At 31.4% G+C, this 22,188-nt stretch overlaps 2 protein-coding genes and 1 pseudogene across 7 annotated transcripts; 1 reads left to right on the top strand and 2 right to left on the bottom strand.

Moving 5' to 3' along the window:
- Positions 1-139: 139 nt before the first annotated feature.
- On the bottom strand, positions 140-8,807 carry LOC145935529 (uncharacterized). 4 transcript variants are annotated; one of them, XM_083036976.1, is made up of 12 exons: positions 8,179-8,362; positions 7,672-7,954; positions 6,668-6,856; positions 5,735-6,012; positions 4,908-5,443; positions 4,459-4,721; positions 3,920-4,199; positions 3,583-3,714; positions 3,091-3,278; positions 2,769-2,912; positions 699-823; positions 140-522 (listed from the first exon to the last, which is right to left on the bottom strand). In XM_083036976.1, the coding sequence occupies exons 3-12, from the start codon at positions 6,835-6,837 to the stop codon at positions 416-418; spliced, it is 2,223 nt and encodes a 740-aa protein (XP_082893102.1). In that variant the 5' UTR covers positions 6,838-6,856; positions 7,672-7,954; positions 8,179-8,362; the 3' UTR covers positions 140-415. The 4 variants fall into 4 exon arrangements, with proteins under 4 accessions (XP_082893102.1, XP_082893105.1, XP_082893103.1 ...); XM_083036979.1 differs by lacking the exons at positions 7,672-7,954; positions 8,179-8,362 and adding an exon at positions 8,369-8,807; XM_083036977.1 differs by lacking the exons at positions 7,672-7,954; positions 8,179-8,362 and adding an exon at positions 7,204-7,257.
- Positions 8,808-11,342: 2,535 nt separating this feature from the next.
- Positions 11,343-14,908, top strand: LOC145934739 (uncharacterized; annotated as a pseudogene). The gene is made up of 4 exons (XR_014425100.1): positions 11,343-11,913; positions 13,275-13,542; positions 13,631-13,785; positions 14,032-14,908. The product of XR_014425100.1 is annotated as an uncharacterized LOC145934739 (transcript).
- On the bottom strand, positions 14,567-21,744 carry LOC145934738 (uncharacterized). Of its 2 annotated transcripts, none has more exons than XM_083035457.1 (9): positions 21,307-21,744; positions 19,947-21,166; positions 19,552-19,654; positions 17,140-17,324; positions 16,629-16,969; positions 15,767-16,091; positions 15,505-15,589; positions 15,277-15,406; positions 14,567-15,172 (listed from the first exon to the last, which is right to left on the bottom strand). In XM_083035457.1, the coding sequence occupies exons 1-9, from the start codon at positions 21,522-21,524 to the stop codon at positions 15,146-15,148; spliced, it is 2,634 nt and encodes an 877-aa protein (XP_082891583.1). In that variant the 5' UTR covers positions 21,525-21,744; the 3' UTR covers positions 14,567-15,145. The 2 variants fall into 2 exon arrangements, with proteins under 2 accessions (XP_082891583.1, XP_082891585.1); XM_083035459.1 differs by having other exon boundaries at positions 16,629-16,966; positions 21,307-21,743.
- Positions 21,745-22,188: the final 444 nt, after the last annotated feature.

Below are 22,188 nucleotides of genomic sequence, written 5' to 3'. Positions count from 1 at the left end.
ATTTATAATTACAAATCCAAAATGACAAACTTTCAAAACTGCAATGGCTTTGCAGATTCACGGTTTTATTTAAAATTACGAGATATATTATTAAAGCACAAAATATATTTTGTCAAAAAAATAATGTTTATTGAATAGCATCATTTTATTATACTATATAAATACACAAAAAGAGAGTTCGAATCGTAAAATCTTTTTTAATAAAAATTGTAGATGTAGAATGAATGAAGAATTGAGGAAAAAGCGCCATATTTTTTATGTCCACATGTGTAATAATTGTCTGTGTATATTTGCAATACATAATTTAAATACCGCATATGTATGTGCGCAAGATTATATATATACATATATATTCAATGATCGCAAGAAATTTCGATCGAGTTTAATGTTTTAAAGCTTACACATGTTCTTATATTTATATCATTATTGTTGTCGTCGTTGTTGTTGGACCTTTTGGTTTAATCATCATTAATGCACGTTTTAGAGTATAATCCCAACCTCTCCAGCGGAACCATACAATACCTTTAGAAATAACAACACACAACTTTTATTTACTATATATATATATATATATATATATAATACAAAGAAGAAAATTTAACATTCACTTTCATTATTTACACAATCTCTGCTTATTTCCCTTCCATTATATTAATTAACATTTTCTTTATATTTACATTAGAAAATTATAAACATACCTTGTCGTGCAGTAAGATCTTGTGGATCATTTAAATAAAGACCATTCAAACCACGTCCACAAGATTTCCACCACCAACCACCTTTAAGCATCGAAGCGCAATTCAAAGATGATCTATCATTATCCCTAAATTCATAAATATATCTAAATCAAATGCATTTTTGGAGCAAACATATACAGGGTGTTCAAAAAAGACCAGAACCCCTGAATAACTCAGAATAATTGAATTCTAGGAAGAAATACCCCAGATAAAAGTTGTAGGGTTAAAAAAAGGGACTTGATAGTGACCTAGAACTTGACCTTGAGGTCACGTTTAGAGGTCATTTGAAAGTCAACTCGATTTTTTAAAATGGAAACCCCCATTTTTAACCCCGGATTCGGAAAGAGCGGGAAATTTTACGTTCAGAATGGTACTTAAGTCTTGAATTAAGATGACCTTTAGGGGTCATTTAGGGATCAAATCGTATAGGACAGAAGAATCTATCAATAACTAACTTTACTCATGTTCTAGGGGGAAAACACCCCTGACAAAATTGTACGGTTAAAAAAAAGGGACTTGATGGTGATCTTGAACTTGACCTTGAGGTCAAGTTTAGAGGTTATTTAAAAGGTCAATTCGATTTTTTTAAATGTGAATCCCTATTTTTGACCCCAGATTCAGAACGGAAAATTTTACGTTCAGAATGGTACTTAAGTCTTGAATTAAGATGACCTTTAGGAATCAAATCGTATAGGACAGAAGAATCTATTAATAACTATAACTTTAATCATGTTCTAGGGGAAAACCCTTAAAACACCCCAGACAAAAATTGTTGCATTCAAGAAACAGAGCTCGGTCGTTACCTTAAACTTGGAGTTGAGGTAAAATGTAAGTCCTCGTGAGTGGCGGAAAGGATTATCTCTGAGCAAGATTAAGTTCAAATTTCATCTCGAGATGCTTCAAATTTGTTACGGAATTGTAATCTAAAAAAATTGAATTTTAAAATAATCTTGTCAATGTGATATTATTTTACTCTCAAGTTAATTGTTTAATTTCAATATCATGATGAAATCGATATTCTGGGGTGTTTTAGGGGTTTTCCCTCTAGAACATGATTAAAGTTAGTTATTAATAGATTCTTCTGCTCTATACAATTTGACCCCTAAATGACCCCTAAAGGTCATCTTAATTCAAGACTTAAGTACCATTCTGAACGTAAAATTTCCCGCTTTTTCCGAATCCGGGGTAAAAATGGGGGTTTCCATTTTAAAAAATCGAGTTGACCTTCAAATGACCTCTAAACTTGACCTCAAGGTCAAGCTCTAGGTCACCATCAAGTCTTATTTTTAACCCTACAACTTTTGTCTGGGGTATTTCTTCCTAGAATTCGATTATTCTGAGTTATTCAGGGGTTCCGGTCTTTTTTGAACACCCTGTATATACATGTATCTTGCATTGCATCATTACAAAATATAATACATTCACTAAAAAAAAAAGCGGTACACTTAAAATTTGGGAAAAAATTATCAAATTTCAAATGACAATAACTTCGTAAATAATAAAGATAGAAAGGTTTATAAAAAACGAAAATAAAGATTGGAATCTCTACTTTAAGAATCTATTCATTTTAATGTTGCGAGATAAATTTATTGAAAATGGGCAGATGACAGAACGAAACCATGCAAAAATGAAAAATAATGGTCCGAGTTCGCCACGGCATATGGCGTGAGTCAAATGTCGTAACTCAATGGGATTAAAAGCATATGATAGTACAGAGTCTCCTCTTTAAAATGCTTTTTTAATCATCTCGATACGATGACTTTTCGCTGAGATATTCACATTTGAATAAAAGGCAACTTTTTACTTTATTTTCGTTTTTTATAAACCTTTCTATCTTTATTATTTACGAAGTTATTGTCATTTAAAATTTGATAATTTTTTCCCAAATTTTAAGTGTAACGCTTTTTTTTGGAGTGAGTGTAATAAGACGCAAAAATGTATTTCATTATATATAATAAGTGTGTTACATGGTGTGTGTGTGTGTGTGTGTGTGTGTGTGTGTGTGTGTGTGTGTGTGTGTGTATCACTTACCTATTATATGTAGAAAATGGGCTATTGTTTGATCCATACCAAGGATCATTTAACGAATCTCCAGCATTTCCTTCATATCCATCTATCTCTAATTTATAATACTCTCCCTCTGAATAAATCTTAAAATGCGAATATTGAGCATACCTATAGTAGTCGACAATAAAGTCAAAAATTACTACAATTGCAATTTATATTTGATAAATTTCAAATTTACATTTGCACAAAATAAAAGTTGTAAAACTATATGAATTAGCATATGGCTCTTTAGCAATTGCGAAAAATTATCAAATCATAAATCAATCTGCAAACTTTATGCATATACCTTTTGTTACCTTCGAAGTCTTCAAGTTCAACTCTAAGTATGTAATCTTCATTATTTGTTAACATGTATATATTTTCATTGCCCAGCCAAAATTCCTTAGCAGGATCTCCAAATCCATTTTTATAATCTCCCCAATCTCTATTAAAATTCTCTCTTGGCTCTCCAAAATCATCCCTCCTTTGAATAACCTTGAAATTTAAATTTATCGTAAATGTAAATCAGAGATCAGAGGACGCAAATTATAACATGGGAGTGCGTGCGAGCGTGTTTATATTTTCGATTTATTATCGATTGTCAGGATTGCACGTTCTCGCTCCCTCATTGGAGATTGTACAGATCGATATTAATCGATTTCTCGATAAATGCCAATATAATATAATTTAAAAAATTTAAATTTAAATTTTGTTTTAATACTTTGTTTTAATACAATTTTTAATCGCAATTACATATATTATTCGATCGTACACCACATGATGCAATCAATAAACTCACTGTCCAACCACCATCAGCAATTTCCTGTTCGCAATACACCTTAAGGAACCAATATGTCGTACCGCGTATTTGCAAGTAGTAGACCCCGCTGTCTCTCATTCCGCCGTTTAATAAATCCACGCAAGAATAACCCTAGAAACGCAATATAGCAGAGAAAATAATATAACAGAAAATTAAAAGTCTCCAATGTCTTCAATAATAATAAAACACATTAATTGTTAACGGTAAAATTTTTTGTAAATCTCACGCTCAAATCATATGTTCTATAAAAAGATAAAAGGTTGTACAACTTTGAGTGAAAGAAGAGCTTATATATGCATGGTAAAAATTAAAATACCTTGACATCCTTATAGTTGACTAATACATCGTTTGTAAAAGTAGAATTTGTTAAGCTCGGTTTATTTTTTACGCTCGGAAATATAACTCCCCGATTCCTATTATTTGGTCTAGCAGTATTCAAAGATGTTGCCGTCATAGGTGTCGTAGAATTAGTAGGATTGTTCGAGGGTGAAGCGACAGACGATATTGATGTTGTAGTTGACAAGGGCGGTGCGGCGGTAGGCAGCATAGATGTTAAGGGCATCTCCGTTGCAAAATCTTCGGTTACGCTGACATATCTTGGAATAAACGATGATATATATATATATATATATATATATATATACACATACAGGGTGAATTTTTGAAAGTGTTACAGACTTATATCTCGCGGAAGCAAAGCATTTTAGAGAAAAATTCGCATACAAAAGTTTTGTGTGTGACTTTGAGGGGGATTAACAAACAAAAGAAAAATTTTTGCGCCAAAGAGACATGACGTTTACACATTCACATACATATATTATATTACTCAAGTTAATTTAAGAGTGAAATTTGTACCTGCTTGGATCATATTCAACGAGCCGATCAATTGTTGGATCTAATAGCAATTCAGCCGGAATCGGACGTTGCGCCAAAGTGGCCACATCGTCCTCTTGCTTCCTCAAACGGCTCTCGACACCCTCCAGATTCTCAATAATCTTATTTGTTTTTGATCTTAAATCGGCATGAATTTCGCTAATTGCTCTCTCCTGCCTTTGTGTCTGAGTAAGTAATTTGTCGGATTTCGGCAACAAATCATCCACCGAGCTCTTGGTCCCCATCTATAATATTATCCAAAAAATTGTTAACATTATAATATCGCATTGTGCGTAAAGTTGATAAAAAAAAAAAAAATATATATATATATATATAACATATTATACAGTGCACTTTTGCACTTTGCCATCAAATCGGCTGTTGTGGTATATATAATATTGTGGTTTTATATTTTTTCATTCAAAACTTACCACTACATTCCAAACTTGATCCATTTTTTCAGAAACAGTAAGCATCGGATACATTTGTTCGACGAGACGATCGATTTTACTTTGCTTCGTTGGGGAGGCTTCAGTCGTTGTTAAATTAAGATGATTTTGTCGATGATTATTTTCGTAATTTTTCTCGACAATAGCTTCGTGCACATCGGTAACCATATTATATAACGTTCCGAGATTATCCGATACCAAATTCATGTGGAATTGAAGCTTTCGATCCATACTACCTGTCGCTTGCCTAAGATTCTCAATTTCAATAGTCATATGGTTCATCACTTCGTTACTCATAGCTTTAGTGATTTCGATGACACTCATACTGACAGGTTTCTTCTCACTCGCTTCAACATTTATATCATCACTTTGTAAAAAATTGTTGTCGAGCTGATTCTTCAGATTAACAAGCTTATGATCGATATCGGAAACCTTCTGATCCAGGGAAACCAATTTTTCGCCAAGCGTTTCAGGAGTCCGATCGTTTCGATCGTGATGAATTACGCGTATCGATGGAGCTATAATGAATTATATAAATAAATATAGGTATAATAATTGCTTCTAATTATTGAATTTAATAATATTGTATAACACATAATGAGAAGAAATGAGAAGAAAGGATACATAAAAAAATATCAATTCATGCTTACAATTAGAATAATAAACTAGAGCTAATAATAATTTTTTTTTTATGTCGCGTATGCGTGTGAGCATTCGTTTAAATACAGTCTTTATTGTGTGTAAAAAGAAAGAAAACGAAATCATTTAAATTAAAAAATACAATTAATTTAAGATGTATCCGCACTTACTATCCTCGGTATGTCTTCCGTTCTTATTTTCCGTAATTCTCGCTGCGTGAATAGTTTCCGTTGACATGATAGGATATGCATTAAAAAGTTTCAAATCTAATGTTCTGAGTTTAGTAATTACCGCGTCTGTTTTATCAATATTATCGTTTACGCGTGAATCTAAAGCCTCTACTCTTCTCATTAAATGTTCCACCGCCTTGTCTAAATTCTCGATTCGCTGCAACTTAGACTCCAAAGTTGATACTATTACTTCGAAGACGTTGAAAAGATATTGTTCTCTAAAACAAACAATATATATATATATATATATTCACTGTTTTGTTATTTACTTTAAACTATCGCTAGCTAGTATTGTCTATCCTCTATTAAGACAGTCTTTAATGACGTAATCAATTGTTTACGACTTTTCATGTTTTTGTGGCAATTAATAATAATGAATAATTTTGTCTCGTTAATAATTTTGTCAATGATAATTGCTATTATTTTATCGTTGAAAAATTATTTAATTGTAAACTCCTCTCCTGCTTCCTCTTGCTATTCAATTTTAAACTAAACTATTTTTAATAAAAGAAAAAGTTTTATCATTTCAAACTAAATATTTGCAGCATTGGCTTTAATATATCATCCTACTAGACGATACATCGTACATTTAAATGTCGATGAAGATAACATCACGTGAAACACATTCGCAAACTATATAGTAATTATTAGTAGCAAGTTTTGAAGGAAAATATGATTGATTTTAATTTATGTAATGAGCACAGTTTAAAATATTGTCAGAAAATGTTTCCCATGCATCATGCATCTATAAAAGAAATTCCATTATGTCAATTGTACTTTTCACACGAATCGAAATAAGAAGAATGTTCATAAAAGAAAAGAAAATAAAATAAAAAACAGAAAAGCAGAATACACACAAATGCTATCTCTCACCTATTTCGTTGGAAATTGCGAGAAGACGACTGTAGCGTAGCGCCGGTGCTATTATGCGCCGGGCTCGCACTACGTGTGCTGCGTTGATCAGCGGATGTTCGTGGTAATCTAGGACTTACCGCTAAGACAAAGCCCAAAAAGCACAGGATAACGAGCACCGTTTGTCTCATAATTACAAAGCCTTGCGGACTGTAAGTTTCAACGAAAAAAATCTTGATAAATAATAGAGAAATAATTACATTTGAAGTTTAAAGGTGCAAATAATACACAGTTACATACAATATATAGACACCGTAAGTGTATATACATATATATATATATATATATATATATATATATATATATATATATACGTAAATGCTCCAATTTTCACAAGTAAGTCAATTTATTAAAAATTTAATAAACAGATGAATATGCGCGACTTTGTATATACCTATGCACTTTTCACTTTTTTTTCTTCTTTTGTCTACTTTTGTTGTATGTAATATATATGTATATATATGTATATTTAACTTTTCTTATAGTAATGCACTCACTCTGTCTCTTATTCTTTCTATTGCAAATACTTTGATTTGTCACACAATTTGTCGCTGATAACAAGTAAGAATAATGCGATTAAAATTCATCTATATCGCAAATTTTATTCGTCCACGTATAATGCAAATAAGGAACACAATTTATGTAAATATCCTAAATGTTTCTGCACAAATTCGTATGCAACTTGATAAACATATAAAACAATATCTTGAAAAGGTATCGATGCCTCGCACAATCGGAACAATTTTCACTCAAAAATAACAGAATATTTTAATTGTTAGATCTGTGCGCGTATATAATACCAATCACATACTTTGTCTGCGGAGATTTAATCAAAGTTTTAGTTCTATAGCCTCGCGGAACGGAAAGCTACTACTCGCGCGCATTTCCACTACTCTTCTCTCAAAGACAGGAAACTTTAATATAATTTGAAAAGACGTCGAGTTGTAGAAAAAAAACATATGTACCAAACAACACTCTTCGGAACATTTGTACGCGAAAAGAGACGTGTCCCATTTGCTTGAGAGAGCTTTATTTCTTTGCCGTATAGACTTGGGAAATCAATTTTCTTTTTCCCTGTTTTCCTTTACTATCCAGTTGTAATGATAATCGAACCTCCGCATAAAATGTTGTACATCTCTCATTTGTTGCGCGTTATTGCCTTTTATCTTCAATTTTTTATTTCTTCTGCTTTGATTTCCTTTTTCTCCTTCTTATTAGGGTTTCATTGCTAATATTGTTGATCGAATCCTTGAAAAATGTGAGCAAAGTGAGAAAAACAATTAACAAACAATTTGTTGTTCAAATTGCTTGTAAATGAAAGTAAAACGGATAAGTGTAAAAAAAAAATTGAGAACTGCGACACGCGATCGTGAAATTTCGCATGTGTCGTACGTGACGAATGAACATAAATTTGCACGTAAGTAAATACGGACGCCAAAATAATAAACACAAATTTTTCGATCTTTTTATACAGCGTGTAGACAGCGTTTGCAGAATCGCTCTTCGATCGGAGTCATGCAGGTACATGTGTATCCCACGATCGGACGAAACACTACACGTTATGGCATGGCACGTCGATCGCGGATAACCGAGAGACGAGAATATACGGATATACGCGGTATACGGCATGCAGTTTCGGTCAACTGTACAAGACAGACTCACTTTCACATCCGCGGCCGCGCTGCCGCTTGCGCGAGCGCGTGAACGCGAACGCGAGCGCACCCGACAGCCTCTCGCGCTCGGAATCCTTTCCCTCCTGACTTGGACTCTCACTACCATTCCTTTTCCAACTCTCGTATCAGCCTGCGGTCCTGGTCCCATTCTCCGCCGACCCATACAGGTGGCGATAAAGGTAATGGAAAGGTAGTGGGGTATCGCCAGGAATCGGAACCTTTTCCGTATTTTTGCCTGGTACTGCCGTGCGCAACGAGTTGCGACGACAATTTTTGCAGAAACCGAGAGAGCGCTATTCCGATGAAAGGGGACCGTCCCCTGGTCCGATTATAAAGTTTCATTCAGGAAATATAAACCGCTTCGGATTCCTTTTCATCGCGATTATTTAACGCGCCGTATTCTTGGAACGCGCGCGCACACATTCTATACGGAAAGAAACATTTATCATTCTGCAAGATCTACCATCCAAAAGCAGAGAAAACAACTTTTAATTTATTGTCGCATATCTTGAAAAATTAGAATCGAAATACTAAACGACTTGATATAAATTCTTTATCGAGAATATATATAAGACGCAATCTCCTTTTCTGCAAAATAAAATTTAACAATTATAAATTGTCAACTTTAAATATAATTTTAAAAACATTTTTTTGTTCTTTTGATTGATATAGCTTGCAATCTCATATTAGGATAAAAATAATCGTCCACGAGTTTTGTTTCAGTTATATAATAATTAAATTTCTATAAAATTCTTTTTTGAAAATACCATCAATTATATGTTATTATATATATAATAAAATTTGGGCACAAAGAACTTTAATATTTATAATTTTTCCAATACGATATATCCTGCTGGTTTATATATATATATTATACAGACATTTATATATCTGATCTATTTACAATGTAAGATATAACTATATAGTCGTGCGCAAGAGTATCTAATGTAAATTACAAAATTACACGAGATTTTTTCCGTAACCGATAAATGATGCCCATCTCATCGCAGTGATCAACAATGCGTGTCGAATGTATCGGAATTTCAAAGATCGTGCCACAAGGTAAAGATAACGAGGGAAAGTAAAGGAAACAAAGAAGTACACGTAGTGAATCGAATATATTACGAAAATTACATGGAAGAAAAAATATAAGAAAGAATAAAAATAAAAAAGAAATATTAAGAATGAAATAGTACGCGAGAGATCGGCACTGATTCTACCAAAATCTATCAACAATCTCACTAGTTCATTGCGTCGTTTATTTGGAAAGATTATAAAAGGAGAGCGCGAGAGCGAGACAAAACGATCGAGACAGCTTCAGGCGCGAAGTTTATTCGTTTATAATACTGAGGATACTGGAGTAAGGCCGAATCACGAATTACGTCTCTCTGTCGGAGAATGGTTATATCGCCTTGAAATATTCCAGCCCGCTATGATACAATCTCCAAGATTATTATGTATATACCCTCAATCTGTCGTTGAGCAATCAAGATTGATGAAAATACATAGGCTCTCGCAAATCAATTCATATATTTGAAAAATACATGGTGCTTTTGATCATAAAATATCTCATTAATCGATCAAAATATGCAAGATATGTACGATATGCGAAGATGCAAGATTATTTTGTGACAATTATAATTAAAATTTCATATATATAATAAAGATGGGACGTGTAGTTTTGAAGTGCAGCAGAATTGTCGCAAATACAATTAAACAATGCGAAAAATTTGAAAAATTATATCAAGAATTCATAATGTGTGTGTGTGTGTGTGTGTGTGTGTGTGTGTGTGTGTGTGTGCAAAATTATAAAAGTATATATATGCGAAAAATATGATATATTCTCACAATTCGCACGCAGTATGTACCTCTTACAATATATTCCAAACAATGTTAAGCGTCTTCATTAATCTTTATTTTCATAATGCTATGAGACTTTTCCAAACTTTACAATATTTTTATGACGATAGTTTAGATTTCATCGGATTCCTCTATCTAAATAGTGATTACATCACACTTTCGAAAACGAAAGTGCAACGTATGAAAGTCATCATGATTACGTAAGTACAAGCTAGTACAAGTTGATAAGTTCGTAAATTGTATAGGGTCGCCGTGTAAAAGCGCTGCTGTACTATATATAAAGGTTTATTATATAAAGATTTTTTGTTGTAATCAATTTTTTTTCATTTTATTAATCTTTTCTAATTAATAATTTTATTTTGCGCCAACAGATTTGTATATAGGTATATTATTATATTTAATATAGATATATTTCAATTGTCAATTTTTTATTTTTTATTATCGACATATATACTAAATAAAATAATTACATTAATTGTAAGTGTTAATTTGGCGCATAAAATTAATAAGTTAAGTTGTTTAAAAGAATATTTAAGATGTGCAAAGTAATCTCGAAATAAGGAATCTCGAAATAGGATTTTTCACATTTTTTATCTTTACGAGGCACACAGAACTATTGTACTGGCAAGTATATTAAATACTATTTCTTGACTGAAAATGGGTAAAGGCACTTTAATTAGAGAAATGGTGGTCAGTATCTCGCCACGCCTCACTCCTCTCTCTTTTTCTTCCTTTCTCTATATTTGATGTAAAAATACTTCAACAGATATACATATATATGTATATAAGCATTATACATATACAGAGCTCTATATCTTACGAACGTTTCGTTTCTACATGTAACGTTAAAAGTGAACAACCTCTTTTTAACGAGTATGCGCCAAATACAAATGCTTAATTATATACTTAAAAAATAGAGCGAGAGAGAGAGAGAGAGAGAGAGAGAGAGAAACATACAGAGATTTATTTAATATTCAACTGTGTTGAGATATTTATCGTATTTTCTAAGTGTATAATATGCATTGTAACGTGTGTGACGTGTCACACGCAGATTAGGAACCGAGAATGCGATAACGAAAGTGATATAAGTGATGCTGTTTGATAATATTCTCAGTAATGTTTCGAGTTTATACCAGCTAAGTTTGTGTCGCATTATAGAATCATTTATTTAATCCCATATTTTAATGACATTTATGATAAAAATGTGATACTTAGATCCTACTGCAATAAATAATATATTAATTGCAGATTTATTTGCAAGATAAAAATATTAACAAATAGGCGAGAGAAAAAAATGGCAGACGAAGAAATTTCTCTAAATAAACGGTTACATGATTATTTAAAAATGTATATAAAGAACACCAAGTTGACAGTTCCTATATTTCATAACTAAAGGTACCAATAAAGGCGATAATTATGTTGGCCTTATTTATCGTATCACAATTGAATCACATCGAAAATGGTGAAACCAAAAATATCGAGCTTATTTTGAAGACTACGCCAATAACATCCGACTCGATTCTATTATCCATCAGGATTACAAAAATGTTCCAGCGTGAAGTATTCTTTTATCGAGACGTATTACCTATCTTTAAAAAAACTTTAAAAGAATATGGTGAAATTGTTTATCGGTTTCCTACTTTGTATTATGCTAATGATGAACCCGGGAAAGAGGTAATTGTATATTGTACTTGCTATGTGTTTAATGTTAAATAATGTTAAATAATCGCTAAATAAATGCTAGTGAAACATGTTTATATAAAGGGTGCAAGTCAAATAATCACATGTAAATTTTATATACATATATGTGTGTGTGTGTATTTCTCTTTTTTTTACGCGCAAAGATATGTAATATGCAATTATTAAGATATGTGCGTATAGTGCAATTATTTAATAAAATTTTTAAATATCCTCTTAAAAAGGATAATTGTATGATAATTTTTTTTTTTAATGTTACATGCTTGCAAAAATTTAAAAATAAAATTATCGCAAATGTAACTTAATTCGTAACATATAGCAATTGTTACATCTGACCGAAATTATTTGACTTGTACTCTACATGTATATATATAGATACATTTTTAAGACAATACGTTTCATATATAATAATAAATACATACTCTATATAGATTGCCTTCATTTAGTAAGATTTATATGTATAATTAAATTATACTATATGTATCATCTACGAAAGAATCTTTTATGGGATTAAAGGAAATTATTTCATTTTAAAATATTTTCGAATTTTTAATTTAGAATTTGAATTTAAATTGAATTATTTTAGATATATATGTGTATCATTTATACAAGAAAGAAATAAGCGACAAGAAAGAAATAAGCGTTTCATATTTTATGATTTTTCATTTGAAAATCTGTGCTCAAAGTTTACAAGGCGCAACAATAAAAACAAAATCAACTTGAAAGACAAAAATGTGTTTTTTGGAATCTTTTCGTGTGCTTTATATTCAACAGTATAAGATATATGATATATGTATAATCTGTCTCTATCTCAAGTACACATATATATACAGTGCGATAGTAGAGCAATTGTTTGATAATGAAACCGCTGATAATTATATATATACGGTTTTATATAATATATATACATACACATAGATATTTGCTTAAAGAGCCTGATACGTGATTTTGATACGTAATACGATTTTGACATTTCTCTATAAAAAAATTTTGTATGCATAAAACTGATAAAACATATAATATGTATAATATATATAGGAAATGGACCATATCGCTAATAATGGATGACTAATTTTAAAATCTTAAATCATCAAATAAAAAAAATATTTTAATCATTGCACAATTAACACATGACTTGGTAAAATTGCGATCGTTACTTATTTCACTTACAATTCTTATTCTTCTCTATAAATTTTCAAAAATTTTACATATGTCATCATTATCATATATAATTATTATATGCGCAAGAGCAGATTATTAGGATCTATATATTTCTTTTAAAAAATAATTATATACAAGAAGAAAATGTTTCAATAACTGCATAAAATTTATTGTAGGTATTGATGTTGGAAAATTTAACGCAGCAAGGGTTTGTAATGAAAAATTCAAAAATTTTAGATTATCCGCATGCCATTTTGACACTCCGATGCTTAGGCGAGTTTCATGCGTATATTAGCTTTATCACGCGTTTGACGAATCCAACAGACTTCGACAAATTAAAGCAGATGAAAGAACCCGTATTTTTTCAACAACCTCGTGATGATGGAGGTATTATCAAAAATCTCAGCAACATTGTAATAAAGGTAATAACTTTTGCTTTGTTTAAATCTCAAAAGTTCTCGACAAGAGTTTTGAATTTAAGCGTGCGTATTACAATATTTTTTTTCTTTTCTTCTTTTCATTTATTATATAGATGAAGATAAACATTATTCCGAACGGGTCCAACAATTCGCAGATAATATACTACAGAATATGATTGATGCGACTGATGGAAAAACTGCTGAACCTTACGCCGTTGTAAATCACGGTGACATTTGGACCAACAATATGCTCTTCAGATATGATCAGGTATTCTCCCTCATCTCTCTCTATATATTCAAATATTATTCTCAAATCTATTAGATATTCATCGATGATATATACATATATATATCTAATAAATATATATGTATATGAATATATCGAAGCTATTATTATAAAATATGTACGATAAATAGTTTTTTGCTTTCTAACATTATAATTCAGTACACATACATATTTAATATATATATATGCTTTGACATATTTTCCGCACTATCCATTTCATTTCAGGAGGGAAAGACTCCGTATGATTTGCGTTTCCTAGATCTTCAGTTATGTCGTTACGCGTCGCCCGTTTTAATTTATATACTATTTTGCTGTTGTACACAGGAAACAAGAAGCAAATATTACAATCAATTGATAAATGAATATTATGAAACATTATCCAAATTTCTCGAAAGATACGGTTACGATTCTAACATTCTCTTCCCTTACAAAATATTATTTCAACATTTTATTAGATTCGGGAAATATGCAGCGGGAATGGCACTTTACGTTTTACATTTATTTACTTCTAATGACAGCGATATACCAATTGCATATGATACAAGTATGCTCGAAGAAAGATTAAAAAATGACAGCTTTTATAAAAATATGATAAAGGGCACTTTCAAAGATCTTGTCGACAAAAATTATATATAAATTAATATATGTATGAATTAATACTTGCATTTAAAAAAATGCAAAGTATTAAACTTATTCTGGTCCAGAAGATCCATGTGTGCGTGTGTGTACAGGGAAAAGGGTTACTATATAGATATAATCAGAATTTGAACAGAATATATTTTATTAAAGAAATTTCATTGATAATGGTATATACATGCGCACATGTACGCGCGTGAACTTGCAAGAATTGTGGATTTTCGTTTTCCTTTTAGGGATTTCTTACATTGTAATTTAAGATATAGATTTTGTGAATGCAAATATCGCCATCACTTTTAATGTGTGTGAGGTCGTGAAAAATTTCGGTTGTATATAAATAATGGTAAAATTTTCGTAAAAGATAAATCGATGGCACATCCATGGAGAAACCAAATAACCGAGAAAAGATGCAAGTTTTCTTACATAAAAAAAAAAGAAATAAAACAAAAGAAAAGGAAAGAAAAAAAAATATGTAGAATATAACTTTTGTTCAGTTGTTTTGTTTGTTAAATTTCTCTATATTAATATATCTCATTTGAATACATCAAAGCAATTTTTCTCTGAAACGTTTTCATTCGGAGAAAAGCGAAAATTATATAAGAGATGTATCTTAAAATGAAATATATACAATTTTAAATATACAAAATAAAATCTACTCTATATTGTCCTGTAATAAAAAGAATATGTGTGTTTAGAGTTACATCTCTTAATAATAAGGTCTTCTCGGATTATTCTGAAAAAAAAAAGAAAAAAAATAACGGTTTAAGTATAACAAATATGTATATAAACTCTTGCACACACATTCCCGACATTTAATGAAACAAGGATAGTGCTTACTAGTGGATTAGGCCTAAATCTATATGCAAGCATCATCCGTTTCCTATATGCATCAAATTCATCATCGTCCCTAGATACTCCATCTGGCCTTTCAGAACCTAAACCTGCACTATCGAGTCTATTTGTTGCTCTAGAAACATTTATTGATCAAAAATTTGTGAATATTTGCAACGAGAATAAATTACTATTAATTTAATAATATTGCTATGTATAAAATTAGAACTTTACTTATTAACTGGTTCAATACGACCGCTACCCTCGCTACCTAAACCTTGTCCTTCGCTCCACCCAAGCTTTTGTAACATTTGAAATCCTACAAATAAAAAAGTTTAAGTTATAAGATCCATCAATTTAAACAAATTTAAGAAGAATAAGATTTTATTTAATAAAAGCTAGAAATATAATTATCAAATTTTTATGTTTTATATAAATCATGTTGTATAAATAATGAAAATAAACACACATACAAAGAGAGGTTCTTGGAATGTACCTATGTTATCTTCTTTTAACTTGTATTCCTTATAATCGCTCAAGTCAGGTTCTTTTCCTTGCTTTACGGCATTATATTGTTCCATAAATTTTTTTAACTCGTCCGGTGGCAGAAAATCGCCAATGTGATGTTTGCCTTCTGCTTGTGCAGTTAATTCCTCGGCCCACATTTGTGTCGCCTCCATTTCAGCAGATCTCAGTTTGTGTTCCCAAGTTCCACCTTCCGTTTCTTCATCGCTATCATATTCGTATTTATGTTTCCCTTGTGCTTCCAAACGTTTCACTTCTTCCCTTTTTCTCAAGAGATTTTGATACAAGAGATTTATCTGAAACATATATTCATCTTGTTAAGGCTCCTGGTACCTCGCCGACCATGTCGGAATCGTGACGTCAGAGGTGAGAAATAACATGTTGAGATTTCTTAGATGCCATTTCTAAATAAAAACATATTTGCATAAAATAACACTTAAGATCTCTTTAATACACTTTTAAAAAACGCCGAAAACTATCCTTTTCTCTTTATAATCAATCAACAGCTGTAAAAAGTAATATTATGAGGCCCAGTCCGTCTGGTCTTTGCACATGCGCAGTCATTCCGCATGTCAAAGTCTGATATCTCGATCATTTTACGGTTGTTGATTGACTGTCAAGGGAAAAGAATAGTTTTTCAGAAGTGTATTAAAGAGATCTTAAGTGTTATTTTATGCAAATATGTTTTTATTTAGAAATGGCATCTAAGAAATCTCAACGTGTTATTTCTCGCCTCTGACGTCACGATTCCAATATGGCCGCGGTGAGCACCCAGGAGCCTTAATGTGGATATAAAAAAAAAATCAATGTGTATAAAAAAAACAATAATTTACCTTGTAATGATCCTCTGCCTTCTTCCATTGTTCTTCACTTAGATCGAGCGAACCAAATGTCTGTCTCGCATAATGGATAAGTGCCGGATCGTTTCGTGAAATCTTAGTAAGCATTGGATTTTTTGATTTAATATCTTGACTCTTCGATGAGCCAGAAGGTATTATGACAGCGGGTTGTCCAATTTGTCCCGGTATAGCTATACCAGGTTGAGAAAATACAGCATTTGGCCTGTTACCAGAAGACACACTTGTTTCTGTAAGAACTTTGGCATCCGGATCGCCCCAACGGCTACGTCTTTTTCTTTTCCGTTCTTCCCTGTTATCGTCCTTTGGCTGATCTGCTATCAACAGCGTATACGCAGTATATAATAAAACTTTTTTATTTTAAGTATCATCAAAATCATTCAAGATATTTGATAAAATACTACTGCGCTTGAATTTGCTCTTATTTTTGATTATATTCAGAAGAATATAATTATAATTTTACTCTCTCTATTTGAATTTTATTCACCATGTGAAGTTGTATAAGATTTCTGTAATTTATCCGTTTCGTCATTGTCACTAAGAGCTTCTTCGGGACAATAAAGTTCTGCGCCACTATTTTTCTTATCCTTATCCTTTGGCTTCTCCGCACGTAATTTTGAAACCAATCCCCTGTACTGCAGATACGCTGCACTTTGCTTTTGGTGCAGAAACCTTGATTAAAATGATACTTAAAACGCTGTCTAGTAACATGTATTCCTAGATACAAACTTTCATAAAAAAAAAATAAAATAAAATAAAATAAAATAAATATATATATATGTATATTACGTGTATGTATGTGTGCGTGCGCGTGTGTGTGTGTACACACACATGTATACACTCACACACACACACGTAATAAAGGCAAAAATATAAACAAGTTAATTACTGTGATTGAATTTCATTGAAATTGTGATATTTTCTAATCACTGATACACTGGAATCCCGTATCGTACGATACTCGCTGGAATATTGCTATTCATTTCGAGTTTAATTAAAGATTCATGACTAAACTTGTTAACTTCTAATTAATATCTATTCCTAATATCTAAAAACAATTAAAAGTTGTACACTACAAAATATAATATTAAACGTTGGTACCAATTGTCAAATATACAGTCAAGTATACAATATACAGATATCGTCTTCAATTGAGAAATTTTGGAAAAAAATCATGCATTTTATTATAAAGCATATCTAACAATGTCTGTCATTATCTTTCGGGATACTAGTGTATCTGTAATATTGTACATAATGTTTGTAAATCTATATAAAACAGTATATTAGCAGTTAGCATGTAAAATGATGTAATTGTTGCATTATTTACATAAAATTTTATTAAATTTTTAAGTGGAGGTACTAATATTATTTATGTCAATGATAATTATGTAATTATGGCTCAGATTTATTTGAAATAAAGGTATAGCAGAATGCATATCAAAAAATATAAAGTTTTAGTTGGATTAATGAAAATTAGAAGCATTGATATAACATATTACATTTAGTTTACATCTACATTTCAAAATGTGTGCAATGTATATGTATGTATGTATGTATTATATATATATATATATATGTGTATGCACACACACACGTGTGTATCTACATAACACATGCACGCACACACACACACACACACACATATATATATATATATATGCACATACGTGCCAAAAATAAAAAATAACACAAGATTAAAAGGATATGTAGCATGTTCCAAAAGATATATACAATTATAACTTAAGAGATATATAATAAAATTTTTTAAATAAAAGAAAATACATTTCTTTTTATCAATATATTACACTGCACATTATATTGAAAATTTATAACTTATAAAATATAAAGCATTTTACATTACTCATGCAACACAGACATCCGATAGACCGATATTTATTATATAAATAGCAAATTTCTTATATATATAAAACTACTTTAGAACTTTTTATTGTGTCAATACTATATACTATTTTTATTATATTCAACTGATTATCAATTTTATGTAAATATATTATTTTTTTGCTGAATATGTTAAAAACAAAATAATAAGAAAAAGTATACTTGAAAAAATAAATATATATAAAAGGTGAAAGATATAATACCTATAGAATAAATAAATAGATAAAAAGATAGATAGATGTAGATAGAATATATGCTTACAAATTTTATATACAAATATACAAAAATTCAATAAGAAAAAAATTACATATTTTATCTCAAACTTTTTTATAAAAATTTATATCTTTTGTAACATTTTCACATAGTTTTGCATTTTTTTTTTTTATGTATACATAAAATATTAGGTCTGTTCTTTTTAGCTGAACTAGTAGCACTAGTTCAACTAAAAAGAACAGATCCATTATATTTAGCAGAGTACGTTGAATAATTCTATTATAATAAAAATGTAATAAAAACAATTTTCAACATTTTCTTAAGTCGTAGGAAAATGTGTTAAATATATATGTATGTAATACCATTATTGTGATTGCAAGAAAAAATTATATTCAATGTAAAAATGCATATATTATTGACAATTTTATCAGGCTTAGAATATATATTATGTAAATTGTGCTTTATAAGAGAGAATGTAAGAAATATGTGTATACACGCGCGCATATTGCTTATAATAAACGAATATCTTTGCAATAATCGATATTTGCAGGATTGCAAGCACATATATCTGCATATGCAACAATTCACATTAAGCAGACAATTAACAAAGTTGTGTATTCAACTTTCTATGTTACTGAGATATTGTTAAGAACTGTATAATAGAAATTTGTACAATATCCTATAAAATAAAAAAAACATCTCAGAGAGATATTATAAAAGTATTAATTGTATTACAAATTAGGAATGGGGGATGGAAATACTAAGGACCAGTGAGGACAGTAGTTACCATAATTTAGGATCTTGAGCATTCTTCTCTCGCACTTCTTGTTCAATTTCATCTCCACAGTCAGCCACGATGCGTGCCAGCTGCTCAGCCTCTACTAGACACACTTAGAATCTTTTGTCAGACACTATGTATAATATCTCAATTCGCACTTTTATATTTTACACACACACACACACACACACACACACTCATACGATTCCAATAGAAATAAAAATTATATATATATAACATTTAAAAATACCATGTCTCATAAATAAATATAATCTTTCCAACAATACGTAATATTAAAACTGCACAAGAGATGAGAAGCAAAATCTCTTTTGCGCTTTATAATGTTACTATGTTACAAAAAAAAAATATATATATATTTATATTTCTTAATTGTGATATCGTACCTTGTTGTTCAGAACTCTGTAGATTAGTCGGCGGTCTCACAGGTGGTGGTATTTGAACATTTGGGGGGCCCACTGAGATAGGTACCTGATTAGAAAGAGCATAGCCAGTGGACATAAGACCACGTGATGGTGCTGTATTAGGAATGACAGTGGGAGGTGGAACATTTGGTGGAGGAATATTCAAGTTTGGTGGTGGGACCGAATTAATCGTCGATGGTACAGTATGCACTGGTGGAGGTGCTGACATTATCATGGATGTTATCACATTTGGAGGTGGAACATTGGCTACGTTTGGTACTGTCACCACAATGGCTTGTGAGCCTGTAATAGGTATCATGGTTGGTGGCATTTGCGACATTGGTGGTAAAATATTCGGCGGTGGTATATTAGGTGGTGGAATATTTGGATGCTGTAAGTTAGCGCTACACGAAGGGGGTGGTATGTTGCATTGTTGTGGATTTTGTATCATGTGCTGTTGTCCATTCGATGAAGAAGGTAAGTTTGATTGGGATAAATTGGGCATAGATTGGGACAATTGCATGTTCGGCGGTGGAACATTTGTGTTTGGCGGAATGCTTTGGATAGGGAGAGCAGGACGTATAATATGCGGCGGTGCAATTTGCATTCTAACATTGTTAGAATGATCATTTATATTTGTAAAATTGTTAAAATTCTTCGACACTGGTATCCTTTGCAAATGTGTGGATGGAACGCTCGGTGTCAAGTTTCTTATATTCGGGGGCGGTATATTTGTCATTTGCATTTGCACCGGTTGAGACATGAGAGATGGAATGGAAGAGGCATGATTATTACTTTGAATTGGAAATTGATTAAATTGTGCACGTTGTCCATTCTGTGATTGATTATAGCTATGCCGTGTCTCAGGACTAGGCGACGATCTCCGCCTTGTAGGTGACGGACTCGAGGAGGAACTGTGTTTTCTATCCAAACTTCTTCCCCAACGCGAATCATTTCTCCTACGATCTCTTCTACTGTCCCAATCTCTATTTTTTTCGTTATCGCGCTTTCTTTCTTTGTCTCTTTCTCTGGCAGCTTCATAATTTTTCTCATCTTTTCTTTTCAAATCTTCAGTTTTATCCTGCTGAATTTCTTGCTTGCTGGTTGTTTTATTTGCTATTTTCTTAAATTGATCGAGAAAACTACCATCATTGGCAAATACATTCATAGAAAGAGATGCGATAGACTTTTCATCTTCCTCCCTATAGATCGCAAATAAATAATTATTTCTATTCTTTATACTTTTTAATTGATAATTGTACAGATACTAAATGAGTAAATTATATATGCTTCACCGGGATCGAATTGATTGAATAACATATGATGAGCTCAAAAGACTTACTTTAGACCATTGCCTTTATTAATTGTTGTGGTCGAGACTGACGAATTTGACTTTTTCATACATTCTGCTTCCTTTGCTTTCTGCTCTTGCATTTTCGCTTGAATTTCCAACTTTTTTTGTTGAATAATTTGTTCTTGCTTTGACATTTGCGCAAAACGTTCATTTCGCGAAGTTTTTGACACAAATGGATCAGATCCCTTCACACCGCGATACGCCATTTTTGTTGTTCACAGTTCACAGTTGTTCAGTTGTAATCTATATATTTTTAAGCGCCGTTACAGGTTACATACGAATATGAAACTTTACAAAGTAGTTTTAATAAGCAATGACCAAAAATTTACAAAGATATCTTGATTATCTTTTCGAATAATAACAGGTCAGGGATATTGATCGATACAAAAAAATTTATGCTTAGTTCTTTGCACGTAAGAGTTTAATATTTTATCGAATAAAATAAAATAACAAGTTGCCGTCTATCAACATATGGACATGCTTTTATATATGCATACGTTTACATGTCACCTTTAGGTCCGTTCTACAATACGACGTATGTCACAATCGGATGTTGGAACGCAGCCGATGGTCCAATATGGTCGTAAGAAATTGACCAATCACAATTGTATTCGAGGAGATTAATCGATTGTGATTGGTCAATTTCTTACGACTCTAATTGTAGACTAGCCCCATGTTCCGATATTACTGCTAGTACTGAAAATATATAATATACGTAAATTATAGCTTTTCAGTACTGGCAGTGTATATCGGAACATGCCCTAGGCTTGATGATCCAATGAGATCCCGTTTTTGAAAAAGACTGCACAATTTTCCACATTTCTTTTAAAAGAAGGACTAATGTAGTACTCTGCGTTGATACCACTGCTT

The sequence above is a fragment of the Prenolepis imparis genome, unplaced genomic scaffold, assembly GCF_030444845.1.
Source record: "Prenolepis imparis isolate NDT839.2.m4 unplaced genomic scaffold, iyPreImpa1.0 SCAF_4, whole genome shotgun sequence".
In the NCBI taxonomy this organism is placed as follows: domain Eukaryota; kingdom Metazoa; phylum Arthropoda; class Insecta; order Hymenoptera; family Formicidae; genus Prenolepis; species Prenolepis imparis.
Note: the sequence above shows the minus strand (reverse complement) of the source record. Positions and strands in the feature narration are given on the sequence as shown.